Genomic DNA, 15,227 nt, shown 5'->3' with positions numbered 1-15,227 from the left:
TAAGGAGCTACCAGCAGCTTAAGTGCAAGTATTAATTACTTATTTGCAGACTAACCTGTACAAGATAATCTCTGGGCAAAAGGGGTAGGCGAACATGCTCCATCAGTTTAGCCATGTGCTCTAAGCGAGACTCCTTCTCATAATTTATCCAAGAAATAACCGCTTCAAAGACCTACACGGATAAAGTACAATTAAACAGAGAAAACTGGCTTGCACAGTCACATACCCAAAACCAGAAGCATTATGATTTTAAAATATTGAAGGAAGGAGGTGCAAGATCTCTATCAAACAGATGAAAAAGTCACGACTATGCACAGAGCACAAGCACCATGGTAGTGAAGAGGTGAGATGACCATGCATATTAATAAGCAACTTCACATCTAGATGTGCTGTATCACTCTCAAAGCTAAGCATGTGTCCAGGACAATCATATACCTCTTGAACATTAGTACTGGAAAGCAGCCAGGAAAGCTAATTAGCCTGCTGACATTTGCACTGAACATTATTCATGAAATCAGCCACAGCGATTACTCCTGGTAACAGAGATCTCCCCTCCCAAAGGAGTCTCGCCACACAGTAAGTCACTACGCTCACCATCATATTTAATCACTGCACCAGTTCTCCCCCCTCCCCTAAAACCAAACAGTCTTCAGCACGAGTTCACCACAGGCACAGGAAAAGCCCTGCCTGCAGCCGCGGAGCCTCTGCACTGCATGCATTTCACTGCTAAAATTACTCGGATACTCCAGCTGGGAAACAAGGACACGCTGGACTTCTGGTCTGAACCAAAATCTAGTTTTACTCCCAGATCCAACCGGTTCAGATAAGCATCCAAACTTTGACTCTGTGACAAACTCACAAACAACCCCATGCAGCAGGAGCCACGCAGAGCCCTGCGCGATGAACAGACGCGGGCAGAAGCGTCCTATGTGGGCTCCAGCATGAATATGTATGTGCTTATATAACTGTGAGCCTCACTCCTCCCAGAAGAAAGGCCTAAAAATGTCACCGGGAGTGGAAAAGGCTTCCTGAAACACCCAGCAAGGCAAGGAGAGGGGCTGGTGCAGTCTCAGATGCTGCACAGCAGGATCTGGATCACTGCAGTGGAGTTTCCCCACAGAGTCAGAAATAAATTCTGACCCTTAACTCACATCTACTGGCAAAATTCCCCAAGTGCTCTCGCTACCCAATTACTCACGGGGGGCTGAGCACAGCCCTCTCCCACAGACCCCAGCCGTCCTGTGCTTCCCCCGAAAAGCATCGCTGGCCCTTTGCCCCAGCACACTCGGCAAGTGCCCTTGGTTTCAACTCCCCTCGGGTCACCAAATGGTCAGGCCAATTTGCACAGATATTTCTTTCTTTCTTTCCATCCCTCCCATCACTCCCCAAGAAACCATTTTGTTTGGTCCAAGGTCACTAATTTGACAAGATCAACCAGAACTGAGGCCACCATCTCCCTCGGTCCCCAATTGTTGCTGGCAAATGTATTTTTGCAGGAGGCATCGGCAGACACGTCCTCCCACAAAGGAGAGGCAGAGTGCAAAGGGGTTTCTTCCTCTTAGGCTGAACCATATACTTTAAAAAAAGCAGTAAAGCACCAGCCTTATTTCCCATGCCAATAAATGCTCCTGCTGAACCGTTTGGAATTCAGGACACTGCAATGAGGATTTAAGCAACGCAACAGGGAGCCGTGTAATCAAACCCCAGCAAACCCAGAGGAAAATAACCACTGCAGAACCTTTGAGTATTTTAAAATGAAAATGTATAAATAAACAAACAATTTCACTTTGGCTACAAGGCATTTAAAGTAGAAACTAGGTTGTTGTGAGATTTTTAATTGCAAATGAGGGTGGAAGGAGCATAAACCAAATGTTTAGCCAAACATGCTTTTCATTAACCTCTTTTGCACAAATGCTGAGCTACAGAACATGTCACAGGACTGGGGCATACCCAGGTACAGACCAAGATAACAGCTAACAAGTCTTAAAGGAAGGTAAAGCAAATGTGCACAAGGAATAAACTGCTTCCTTGGTGCTGGAGACTGCTCCTGAGTTAGGCATACACTGAGGCCACCCTGCTGGGTCTACTCTAAAAAAAACAAGAATTTTTTCAAAAATCAGTTTCTGGCACCTTTTGTTGGCGCTGATTCTTAATTTTATGAGGAGGGGGGAAAAAAAAAAAAAAATCTTAATCCATAACAGCAATATCTCTATTTAAAGGCCACATCTGTTTCCACTACTGCCATGCCCTCCCTCCGCACGCTGTGCCCACCACAGACCTCGAGCAGCTGCTGCTGCTCCCCCAGGAGACCCCCAGGTTTTTCCAGCCGTGCACGACCTGTCACCGGGGTGTGATGAAATGAAGCAGTTACCCACACAGCTTTATTTAGAGCAGAGGCACAGGCTGAGTTAGCAGCTGGCACCTGCCTGGCTGTTAAGAGCAGTCCCGAGCTTGGGAGGAGCAGATTTCCCACTGCATGGAGCAAAAGGGTGAAAGCCTGGAATATCCCTTCTGCTCACTACCTAAGCAAAGAGCAAGACCAGATGTTTTCCCGGTCTCTTCAGCCAAAAATCCAGTTGTTAGATACTCCCAGGAGTGAGGACCAAACTGCGCATCAGTTTCTACTGAATGTTAGTGGTATGAGACGATGAGTCCATTACTGGACTGTGTAAAATCCTCAATTCAAAATCCCAATCCTTTTAAAAATTTCTTTCGTCACTGTTCTGAGTTGGCAAGAGCCCCTTCTCAAGGGCTGGAAGCCCCTCCGTTTCACAAATCATTACTAAATATGAATAAACATGACTTTTTAGAGTTTTTCCTTGCTTGCATACACTGTTATAATTAAAGAGCTAATTAGGTCAGGTACAGAAAGCATTGATAACACTGTCTTCAAAGTACTCAGCTATAGCAAAAAGACCACGCAGGGCCCAAAACAAACATTTGCTCTAGGCTGAAAGGGCCTGTGCGACTGCAGAGTCTGGCAACAGCAAGGGAGAAAGGGAGAGAAAGGAGGATAATCTTTGCATAATGGGGAAAGGTCACCATTGTACACTTGAAATACATTTCTGTGGTAGCAGACAATTTTTGTAGTCCTGATGGCCTATGGATAGAAGTATGCCAAAATTTGTGGAGATAAAGAATATATTTTATTAGGCCAATTAATATTAGTTGGGGGGGTGGCAGAGGAAGGGGAGAACACACAAGCTTTTGGGCACACATGCCTTGAAGCATTGTAAGGACAAAACTTCCCTCCCTTTCCCTGGCAGGACTCAGCTATAACATTTCCCACTGACCCAGAGATGGCAACACTGGCTCACAGGCTGCGGCACAGGTGTGAGATGCAATCAGAAGAGGAACAAGAAAGTCTCTCATGAAATCTGGCTCTGACAATTTAGCTCTCAGATGTTTGAAGTATTTGCCTACTTACACCACCTCGTTGTTTAAAAATAATTAGCTATCCATCACATGTGCACATGCATAGATATATGTGTGTGTATGCATGCATAGATATACACACATATGTATTTTTATATACGTATACTTTTTTTTTTCCTAATACATATCTTGTACATTAGCAGATAGGAAGAATAAAGGTCAGGAAAACTGCTTGTCTGTGACGAAGCTAACACAACAGCAGCCTACGAGTCTGTCCTCAATTTTCAGCACTTCTTTGGACTCCAGCACATATTTCATGTTTATGTTCCAATCCCATTCTCTGCCTCTCTCTCCTGTTATTCGTATCTGTTGTTTTGAACGTGCAGCTTATGCTTACATTTCCTTCCACTGCCTTGCATTCTCAACTTTTACAATCAGCTAAAGAAATACTGGTTTTGATTGTATAAAGCTCAGATGAGGGGGGGAGTACTTTGATTTCTCTGGGCACAAGGCCAATAAAAGCTTTTCAACAATGCTGCACAGGACTGGAAAAATTGGTTACTAAACTTGCACTTCCCTTTGCAGGCTGCTTGGCTCACACAAAGCAATTCTGCTGTGAGTTCACACCATTTGTTTTTTCCCTTTTTGGCCCTGCCTGTGTGGCACCTCGCAGCACCCTGCTGAGATGCCCACGCTAGACCCACGCCTGCGGAAACGCACTCCTGAAGCCTCTGAGTTTGCTGGCTCAGGATCTATACGAAGCATCGCCGCATTCGCACCTCACGTGGTGCAGGTTTTCTGGCAAGCTTTACAGTCCCTATGGGCCCAAACACCTGCCTGTCTGCAGCCCAGAGGGGCTAAGCAGGAGGGGTGCACACACCATGGGTGCACCGATCCAGCTTCACCCCACTAGAATGCAGGTGTTCAACATGGGTCCTGAAGTTACGAGCCACACGATCCTCAAGCTCTCCTGTAGTCTCCCACAAGTGTCCATCTCCCCATAGCAACAGTTCGGAGGTGAGCTGAAGGACTCAAGGCACACACCTCTCCCCAGAAACCTGCTGTGGGTCATGCAAGAAGCCCACACCAGAGAAAGGGGCTGGACCTGGTGTTCACCAAGTACTGTAACGACTGGTCAACCCTCCTTCCCAGAACTACAGACTACACAAGATGTGCTGAACATTTCAACCACAAAACATCAACCAGTGCCTTTTTTTCCCCTCTTCCATTAAAAACACTGACAGGGCTAGAAAAATGTTTACTTCCTTCTATTTGGTTGTGGGCCTCCTTCAGTTTTTCTGTCCAACATGCAACAGAAGCCAGTACTCCTCCCTGGCCTAATGAAATTCACCTTTTTTTTAGGTTTTACAGCAGGTAACAAGAGCTTTACACAACAGCAGATGGGAGGTTCCTAGTTTTCCAGAGCGGGAAGGTATTCGGTTTTGGCCCCCAGGGCTTTTGGAAGTGATAGGGATCTGAGAATCATTACTTCCTGCAAAGAACAACCAAGTGAAGGTCATTTTAATGTGTTTTTAGGATTCACATTATTTTTAATTTTCCTTTCACATGATCTCTGTTGGAAAATGGCCCCTGAAGAGCATAACATGAGAACAGTTCCTGATGTAAGATCTATAAACATTCCAGCATTCTTACATTCACTGTTACTATACCATTTACTGTACCTTTTCTTCAGAGGAGACCGTGAGCTTGTCACTTGATATTAAACTGCAAACCTGGTCCAGACTAAGGCTAAGAAATTCTTCTCCTAGCATCACCTCAGGGAAGTGCTGCTCTGTTCAACAAACGAAAAGGGGGAACAGAAAATTATAATGAAATCCATGCTTTAAGTCAATGGAAGGACTACAGCATTCAGAGAACTGCTATTATTACAGCTCTGAGCACTCGAGACAAACAACACGCTGTGACTGCATGACGAACAGGAACAGAAAATAGTCTCAGAGCAGGTTAAAGGAATTTGATGTTATTTCAAGTAACACAAGCCCCATGAGACAATTTCATAAATGACACTAAATGGGAACTTAACTTTTTCAAAAGCCACAAAGTACCTTCCAGTGACAAATATGATTAGAAGTGGTAACTGAGAAAAGTGCCAATGCTTTTCTAAAGTAGTAAATAAACCAGTCACCTCGAGATTCAGTTCTTGCCCCCTTCAACGAGCTAGACAGAATCAGATCCGCTCAACACCTGGATGAGAGACTCCAGCAAGAGCCCTTGATATGTGTAGGTATTCAAAGGAAAAGCCCATCTTTAACACGAATCAGCCAGTTTGGTGCCTACGCTCAGCAGCAGACAGTGAGGGATCCCAGGGCATCCAGCTGAATTTGTGTGCGCAACGGGGGCACACGGAGAGATGGTCAAGAGGGAGGCTCATCCCATGTATGCGCATGGGATCAGCTCTCCTTCTCTCCTTCCACCTTCTACTTCTTTCCCCCAAATGTGTAAATTTAACCTCTCTCCTGCTCCAAACCCTCAGCACCCATCTTCCCCAGCAGCTTGTCCCCTTTCCACTCAAGTCTGCAACTGAACAAGTTTATTTTTCTCTCTTTTTGCCTCCAAATCCCTCCATGCTGTAACTTTGGGAGCCACTTGAAAACAAAATACACATCACTCTTTATAATCCCAAACTGGAAGAATTATGACTGATTGCAATACAGGTCCAAAAAGGATCATCTAATCTGTCAAGCTTTACATCTAGCCAAAGGGCACTAGGAAAGAATTACTTTCTAAAAAATAATTTCTAGGTCAAAACCATTATTAGCCAGTTGCAGACAATTTTAGTTTTGCAAGCATTTGTTATATACACATCAATTTAATCTCACTTGCCATTTGCTGGGTCTCACTTATCTTTGGTTGAAATACAGAAACATGAATCTCAGACACTTTATCTGAAGCAGCTTTTTTCAAGCTCTAATCCTTTAGCTTTGAGAAGCTCAGACTCATGTATTCAAAGAGCTCCCTCCACAGCAAGATCTGCCTCTAGTTTTCACATCTGCAAAGTGCTTTGCCTGCCAAATAGCAGTACCCCAGGGACACAAGCTGGAGTAACTTCCACAGAGGAGCTCCCTGGAGACTGCGCCTGAAAACTCCTCAACAATGCTGGTGCTGCAGAGGACACTTGTGCTTCCCCAACCATGGACCCTACTTGGTCTAATGGGGACCAAAACACCACAGCTAAGCCAAAGGCTCTGACTAAAAACAGCAGTATCTGGATGAAGTTTAATACTCAGTTGTGTTGGAAATCATATATAAGATCTAATGAACTCTTCTGGCCTTAAATACTTGAGAAGCAGGAAATGTTCCCCACACAGTAAGCTGGATGCTCTCTGACTTCTGGATACAATCTCCTATTCATTCTGGACTGGCATCTGGCAGTAGAAAGATATTTGATCTCTTGTTATTAGTTGGAAGCAAGTAAAAATATTTACTGATTTGAATAAAGTAACTCATGCCTGTATCAAGAAGGCTCCTCCACCTACTAAAATTATCCGTTGGCCAGAACTAAGCATTTCTCAAGTAACTGAGCTCATGCATGCATGGACTCTTGAGCTTGGGGACTTCTGTCTTGGTTTAACGCTGTTACATAAACAACATAGTGAAAAGAATTTTAATGGCATTTTTATTAATGGAGTTCCATTAACATTACATGGGCTGTGGTACTAACTGGGACTTATGAAGGCCAATAAAACAACAAAGCAGACTTTCTAATTGCCAAACAACCAAATAAATATACAGTGAATGCACTGCTTGTTGGGTTAAAGATTAAACAGGGCCTGGAAGCAAGGATAATGAGATATTACAAGCAAGCTTTTATACAATTAACCATTCCTTCCAGGGTACCTTTTCCTCCAGGGGATAATACAGCCAGAGCAGCTGAAAAGGTTTTACTTTTATTTGCAGGACAATAGGGAAGGACTTGGTGGGCACATTTTTATTCCACTGAGCCTACTTATGGTCCAATTAAGGACAAAACTGTTCCAAGGGAAACGTTGCAGGACAGAGCAGGTGCTCTGGGAGACAGCAGGTGTATTTCTCCCTATACAAATAGACAGAAAAGCAAACTGAGTAGAAAACTACTAGCTTCTCGCAAGCAGAGGTCAAGGGCAACTCTGCCAGAGGAGACTGGAAAGTGCCAGGGAGTTAAGAGCATGGGGCTGCTTGGAACATCTTTACATTTATGACATAGAGGAGAAAGGCTGCATTGCCTGCACCTACTTACTGCAACCAAACACATCCACTCTCAAGGAAACAAGAGTCTGTCCACCCTTGGGGTAAGTGGCCATTGCTCCACAGATCAGAGGCTCAAACCGCATGACAATTTTAGCTGAGCGTTCCCAGTCCTACCCACAAGATTTAATTTTGCCCAGCGCCATTTATTCCTAGAATAAATCCCCAGCATTGCCTACTGCTCTCACGGGGCAGCGTACATGGAGGGGACACCAGCACGCCAACACTGTGCTGTTGAACAGGCAGCCAAAGAGCTTACTAGGAACATACTAAGGAACTATTCTGTGGGCTGGAATCCAGAGGATCAGGTTTTTTTTACCTCCTTAGGTGTTCCCCTGCAACCAAACCACACTTCACAATTTGCAGCATCACAGAAAGTTGCAAGTCTACAACCCGATAAAGTATTCCCTTCCTGTTCTAATACTAGAAGCATGAAGAGACCAACCAGGATGTGCTGATCTTGCTCAACCTACGAGTCGCGGTACCTGGAAGCAGGTTTAACTCAACAAACCCTGCCCTCACCTGCATAGGCATTTGCCTGCTGCAGCAGTTCGGTACACGCGTGCACATCAGCAAAAGCTCGGATTCCAAGGCAGTTTGTGGGATGCAGCTGGGACTGAAGAAAGTCACAGCAGTTTTTTCTAACATCCATCAATTGCAGTAAACTAGCAGCTGGTAACAAAACCTGTAAAGGCAAGAAAGGGGAATTAAGAGTTGGCATCAGAGAAGGTTTGATTCACAGCTTGCACAAATTAGACGCAATTCCTCTTCAGACAGGAACACATCCCTGTGGGGTATGAGAAGGAAGGTTAAAGTTTTAGCATTATCCATATGCAGAAGATCTCTATCCGTGCTGTGAGAGATGGAAACAGCTACCCCATGCTGGGCTAAAAGCAGAGCTCTTCTCCTCATGTCTTCTCCCCACAAGACCTCAAGGCAGGTGAAGGGAGGACAAAACCCAAGCAACCACAGGTGCACCTGAATATCTGGCTTTGCTGCAGGTAGGTCCTGCACATAGATGATTTTTCTTTTTCCCTGGACAGCTTTATATTGTTTATATGCGTTACCATCACATTCAAAGCCCATAGCAGCCCAGCACCCCTCAAAGCCTTGAACTTTCTTATTTCCAACAAAACCGTATTAGCTTGTGAGCAGGGTGCCCCAACGGCCATGTAAGAGAGGGAGTTCACAGAAGCTCAAGCAGGTTTTGGTGACAGCAAAGCTCTCAGGAGAGATGGGGCCAACTATTCAAACCAACAGCACTCATTTTCACTCACACAAAATGCTGTGGACACTTGTGGTTCATGACTGCATCTGAAAATGAGGTACTGCTTTGTATCTACAAAACTCAGTGCAGAAAAGGGAGACAGAGTGGATCAGGAATGTGACATCTGCTGGAAAAACCACCTTTGAGGCACGTGAGCGGGACAGGAAGTAGAAAATAAAGTCAGTTGGGATGTTACAGCCTGGGACATCAGCTACTTCCTTTCTTATGTCATACAGCAACTGCAGACGTGTCTTACTCCAGCTCTTCCGTAGCTCTCGCAGCTTCACACATGTCCTTCCAACTGGGCATCTGGGCTCACCATCTGAGCACAGATTTCCGGAAAATTATTTCCGACTCAAAAAACCTAGCAGCTGTTAAACAAAACAAATAGGTTAACAGCATTCACCTCCCTGGATCTCAATGGCAGGGAAGGGAAAAAGATGTCCCCTCCGTGCCCCTGCCCGCCTGCACCCACAGTCCTGTTCCACATCAGGGCAGGACACTCACAACCTGCCCCAGGACTTTTCTAAGCCACTGACATATTCCAGCTCCAGCTCAGCTGTACGGTGTCTAACTGCTGCCAAGCAGCCACTCCAACAGGTAACGTTAAAAAAAAACACAAAGCAATTAACCTGGGAGCCCATTTTGGCCCAAGCCTCTTGATGTTAGGAGGAGATTAGTTTGTGGTTTTGATTAAATCAAGATAGCAATGCTCTCGCATTTTTGAAACCTAGCTGTGAACCACCTTCTATCTAGCTGAACCATCTCCTTATATCAGCAGAAAGGTGAGCACCTGAGCTGCATAAGGGCTAGGGGTGAAGAAGTCAGACTCCCTGCAAATCATCTCTGGCCAGATACCAGCCAGAGCTTCCTCCATGTACCCCCCACCCATCCAGTGTGTACGCCTGCAAATCCACGTAGGCTGCTTACCCCGAGTGTTTTGGGATATTGCCTCCAAAACAGAAGATACTCACCACCACCACTAATACCCACTACAGCCCCCTGGACATCCTTGTACTGCTATTACAGCCTCGTGCTGGCTTGAGAGAGCCTTACACCACTGCAGTTATTGGGAAAGGGACATTATCATATAGTACTTTTCAGAAGTAGGATATAAATAGCCTATCAAGAGATGAGTGGATTTTCTCTTTTTTATTTTCCAGCTGAACATCTCGCCACTCATCTTGTTTTTACCAGGGAAGGCGAAAAGCAAGCAAAGGATATCCGCTAGCACAAAGTCTGTTTCCTTTAGAAATAACAAGAGGAAATGCCCTGCCTAAACATGCAGCAGGACCAAACTGCAACCCCATTAATATCCAGGCAAGTGACTCACTTGGGTCTGGATTTGGCTCTTAATATTTGAGCTCCAACCACTGTGAACGATTTAGAGAGCTGGCTTCCCAACCAGACCAGCCTCCATACCAAAATCGAATCATCTTTTGAAACTATGTCAAAATTATCTGCTATTGCTACTGAAACTTGTTTAGCAAAGAAGTCAGTTATGTCCAGGACCTCATCTATGGTATGTGTGTACATATGAGCCATAACCATCTATTTCACCAGCTGTGCTCTCTCGCTCTGCAGACTCTGCACAAATCTCATGTTTTACACAACATTGCCTGTGCAATTAAATACTTCCATAAACCTTTGATGTCTCTGAACTAGACACATCTTTCAGCCAAAAGTGCTCTGCGTTGCTATAAGGTTCATTCAGTAGGCCGGGCATTAACGCTGGACTTCAGAGACTGGGGTTAGTTCCCTGCTCTGACACAGCCTTGGCCAAAAGTTAACCCACACCATTCCTCCTCTGCAAAATGGGGACAGGAATATTTCCCCAAGACAGGGGATGTATTAAAGCTTATAAGCAGCTTTGACAATTTAGTCAAATTGGAAGCCAAGCAAGAGTACTGGCTGTAATCCTCAGCAGCACATCCAGGGCCACAGCTGGGACTGCACATCAACCCCAACAGGGAGACAGCTCCCAGGCACCCTCACAGGGGAATCCATGACCAGAGAAACAAGCAGATTTTGTGTTTGCAAGACAGGTTAAATACTCTGTTGTAAATGAACAGCTCTAAACTGCACAAGTAGAGGAGATAAAACTACGTTACTGTAATGTGGCTTTTCAGTGCAAGGAAGGCAGTTAGGCTTTATCACTCCCCAAGTGCTACCAGGCAGTGCAGAGAGTGAACAACAATGCTTCTACTTAAATGCTCCACCTGAAGTGAAATAGCCCAGGCAGAGGCATGTGTGACAGGATCAGGGAGCCACAAAACCTCTCCAGGAGCAGGCAGGAGAAGGACAAGGGATATAGAGGTGAGAGAGAAAACAGGGGAGCAGCTGGCAACTTCCCTCCTGATCCACCTTTTCCAACTTCACCACACAGCAGATACACTGTCCCTTGGTTAAACAACAGGATAAAAATGTGGAGAATTCACATCAGACCCAGCATAGTCCTCTGGTGCCAAATCCACCAGTTTCTCCTCACCTTTCTGTTAGGCCACTCCAATTTAAAAGGCCTTCTATAGGCCTAGGAAGGGCCCCCACCTGCTCTAACACCCCAGAGAAGTCAGCCCTGCTGTTGACCAGGGCTCTCCAGCGCTCCAGGAGGGCGATGCATGGCAAGGAGCTTTTGCTTGAGGAAGGAAGATAGCTCTGATTTACTGCGTCTCCTAAAGCTGAGCTGAAAGGCTCTTTGCCTCACACTGCGCTTGCAACTACTATAGTTGCAGCTTTTGGAGTGAACAGGGAGAAGGGAGATGAACTGACCCACTTATCACACCTTTATCATCAAAACTGCATCTGCCACAGATACTCTCCTTCCTCGCTGTGAAGTCCTAAGTCCCCAGGGAGAGCTGAGGTGCAGAAGCACACATCTGAAAAGGAAATGCTACAGCTTCTGGCAAAGCTTTTTTCTTCCTTTCTCAAGCCATTTTTTATTACAATTACTATGCAAAGCTGACAGTTTCAATATCTGTTTCCTCCAGACAGCTGATTTCAGATTTTGTTCTTTCCATCCGAGCCATATCTCAAACTGTGGTAGTATACAAGGACACATCACACTTTCTTACGTCGCACCTCATTTGTAAGAATTTAATTGCAAAATCAGGTTAATCAGGATTTTTCCCAGTGAATATTACAACCCTAATAGTAATGACTTAATTGGAAGGGTAATTCTCAGGCTGCCTGCAAGTAATTAAGTGCCATCAGTAAGGATGGGTTGCACACGCTGAAGAGGGACTGTAGTCACTGTCTACAGCCAGAGGTCCAGGACCACCACGGAGAACAAGAGGCCTCCTCCCAAATCTCTTCATTTAGCTCTGCTCAAGGACACTGTGTTGAGCTGCTTCTTTATTGCTGGACTTTGCTCCCATCACTCTTCACTGAGCTGACAGGTTTGATATGAATGTTGGAAAACAAGCAGCAATGCAGCCAGTTCAGCTGCAAAATCAAGACCTAACTGAAAAATTCAAGGAACCAGTATGTTAAAACAGCCAGCTAGCCCGTACAGGCATGAGGAGCAGCAGGCCCTCTGCTCTGTTTGACACGTGCATGTGGTTTCCATTCAAGCCAACCAGGGCTGCACGTGAGCTCCTGTGAACTTCATCAAGTCGCTTACTTTAGTTTTTCTCACTTTTACAGAAACTGCACAGCACAACTTTCTTCCAAATAAGTTTATCAAGCTCCACCTTCAGATGAATGAGATCTTTCCGTCACGCATATGAATCTTTACAACCAACCTTGATGTGGGGTGCAACAGAAGAGGAACAGCAGAAGGCAAGCAGGGACAGAAATCCCAGGATGGATTTTTTCCGAGACTACAACATGACTGCAATGAAGACAGAAATTCTTCCACTGCTCCATGCCTTCCAAACAAGTGGGAGGTTAAATCCCAAATGTGTGTTCAGAGGCAAAACACCGCTGGGCACAGAAGCTTCTCTATCATCCATTATCCCTGAGTCCTCCTACTGCTGCCTCTCTATTGCCTTTAAATCTCACTCTAAAAACAAAGTTCCAATGAATAAAGCAGGATTGCATTTGTTGGGGCGATTCTTACCCACATACCCCCAACGTTGTTAGAAGAAAGTATTCGCTCCCACATGAGCTCAGTACTCTCCTTCATCGAGCTAGGGGGGACTGAAAACCCCCTCTACCTGCACATTTGGGACATTCTGTTGAGGAGAAATTGAATGAACTCCTCCCAGTAATTCACTACATAGACAATGATTGGAACTGACTGTACAGGCTTGTTCCCTTGTACACACATCCTTCCTTACTTAAAAGAAAAAAAAAAAAAAAACAAACAGAAAAAACCAACAACAACAACAAACCCAAAACAAAACACTTTGTACAATGAAATGACAATCAGCTACAAAAACACGTGCTTAGAAAAAGAGTTTCACTTCCTGAACACCACACCAGGCCTATAAAAGCAAAACAAAAAAAAAAAAAAAGACAGGTTTCTATTAGAAAAGAAACAACAAAAATACAGTAAAAAGACTTTTTGTTGTGAAGTGCTGGCCACCACTCAGTATTGGAGCACACTTGGGAACACTCATTCCTGCACTCCATGTTACCTTTGCTGCTCATCTTTTTCTCATTTCAGTTCTGCTCTCATTTTATTTTGCTCACTGACAAGATACTGTCTTTTCATTTATTCACATCTTTGGGTAGCTTGACTGCATCTCTTCAGTTAATGCCATTTAGCAATCTTTTTTGTTGTAGTTTCTACAGGGAAATTACCTGGCACCTATGCCCAGAAATTACTTCTTACAGCTGCTGAGGTAGTCTGAAAAACCCCTTTAAAAATGCCCCTTTATTAATGCCCCTTTATAAATGCATCAGAGCACATGACATGGCAATAGGAGACCTCAGGAGATACCCTCTGGGAAAAGAGAAAAGTCTTACCATGCCCAAACAACATGCTGAAACACCACAGCCAACAACACAACGAGGCATCCTTCCAGCTGGATGGCTGACACAAAGCTGTGCAGCAGGAGGATGTGACAATGCAAGGGACTAAACCTGCTCACTTCTTCCTAAGACTGACATTGCTAATCCAAAGAAAAGACTTCAAGGAGGTTAATATTTTGTTGTTCATGTTGTTTGCCTTCACTGATGTGAACCTTTCCAATGAATCACAGAATATTCTTTTCTGTAAACTGTTCTTCCTGTGGCTGCAGGTGAATATTAATGTATTTATGGCATTCTGTTCAGGGGTAAAACACCCAGAGACAGGATGGAAATTTCTCTTTAAACTTTCTATTGGTTTTATCACAAAATTATATTAACTTCCATAAAACATTTTCAGCATGGACATTTTTAAAACATAATGAAATTTGAATTGTCAGTTAATCTTCCATTAGTTCAGCTTCATTTCTTAGCTCCCATCAATTAATTTACCTCCAACCTAAGGAGTTACTCACAGAGCAGTTATTTAAATAAATCCTGTAGTAAAAGGACCTACTTGACTAGACTGGGAAAAACCACTATGCCCAAACCTTAGTATTCACCAAACTTCTATTTTATCTTACAGTCTGAGATACGGAAGACAAAATATAGACAGGGCTCTTACTTTTTTTTGCAATCCCTAGGCCACGGAAGGCAGACTTTGGTTAGGTTTTACTAAAAAAGATAGCTTTCCAGTTGCTCAGAAAAGGTAACATCTGGACTTCTTCAGTGACCTTCTGGGCAGGCCTGTGCTGCCAAGGCAGAGGAGGACTGAGGTGGCTCTCCAGCCTGCTCCAGCTCCCACAACGCTGCTCCTACCCAGGTGCAGCTGCACTCGAGCACTGAAAGGCTCCCATGGGAACAGGGCCAGAGCACACGTAGGCACTTCAAGCAAGCTCCATTCAAGGCAGACTGACTGGGGCCAGCACACCAGATGGTATCCTGAGTGCATCTCGTCCCACGTGCCGAGTGGGTGCTTCTGGGCCACCTAACAACCAGCAGCATGGAAGGAAAGCATACGTTTCAGAAAGCACGTGGATATACTCTTCACATTTCCCACAGGAAAAGGGACCAGCCTGAGAGCGTGTAAATGTCATTTTTCCTCCAGCAATGGAAGATCCCAGAGGTCCAAGGAACTCCACCTCCATCCCTGACTACACACTGTAATTAAGAGTGGGCTACACAGCAGACAGCTCGTCCAGGTGACCCACAGTTGGGTCTGAGCCTCAGCTTCTTGGCTGTAATGGCACCTTGAAGGTCTCCTCACTGCTGGTCTTCAGCCTCACCATAGGACAACCAGGGTCCACACTCCTACCAATGTGACAACTACCAGGTTGAGTGCATGCGAGAAAGTCAAGTTTGTAAAACTAGAGGGCAGAACGGGCAAGAA

General features: G+C 44.9%; 1 protein-coding gene across 6 annotated transcripts in view; it reads right to left on the bottom strand.

The window, feature by feature from the left end:
* KLHL3 (kelch like family member 3) overlaps positions 1-15,227 on the bottom strand; it is a 55,892-nt gene that overhangs the window by 17,419 nt on the left and 23,246 nt on the right. For all 6 annotated transcript variants that reach the window (XM_074884234.1, XM_074884236.1, XM_074884233.1 and 3 more), the window contains 3 exons: positions 8,143-8,305; positions 5,058-5,167; positions 56-172 (listed from right to left, as the gene is read on the bottom strand). In XM_074884234.1, the coding sequence (XP_074740335.1) occupies positions 56-172; positions 5,058-5,167; positions 8,143-8,305 (390 nt within the window). The remainder of the gene's footprint in view (positions 1-55; positions 173-5,057; positions 5,168-8,142; positions 8,306-15,227) is intronic.

This window comes from Strix uralensis, chromosome 14, assembly GCF_047716275.1.
Source record: "Strix uralensis isolate ZFMK-TIS-50842 chromosome 14, bStrUra1, whole genome shotgun sequence".
NCBI classification, from domain to species: domain Eukaryota; kingdom Metazoa; phylum Chordata; class Aves; order Strigiformes; family Strigidae; genus Strix; species Strix uralensis.
The sequence above is the reverse complement of the archived record's forward strand: the minus strand, read 5'-3'. Positions and strand labels throughout refer to the sequence as shown.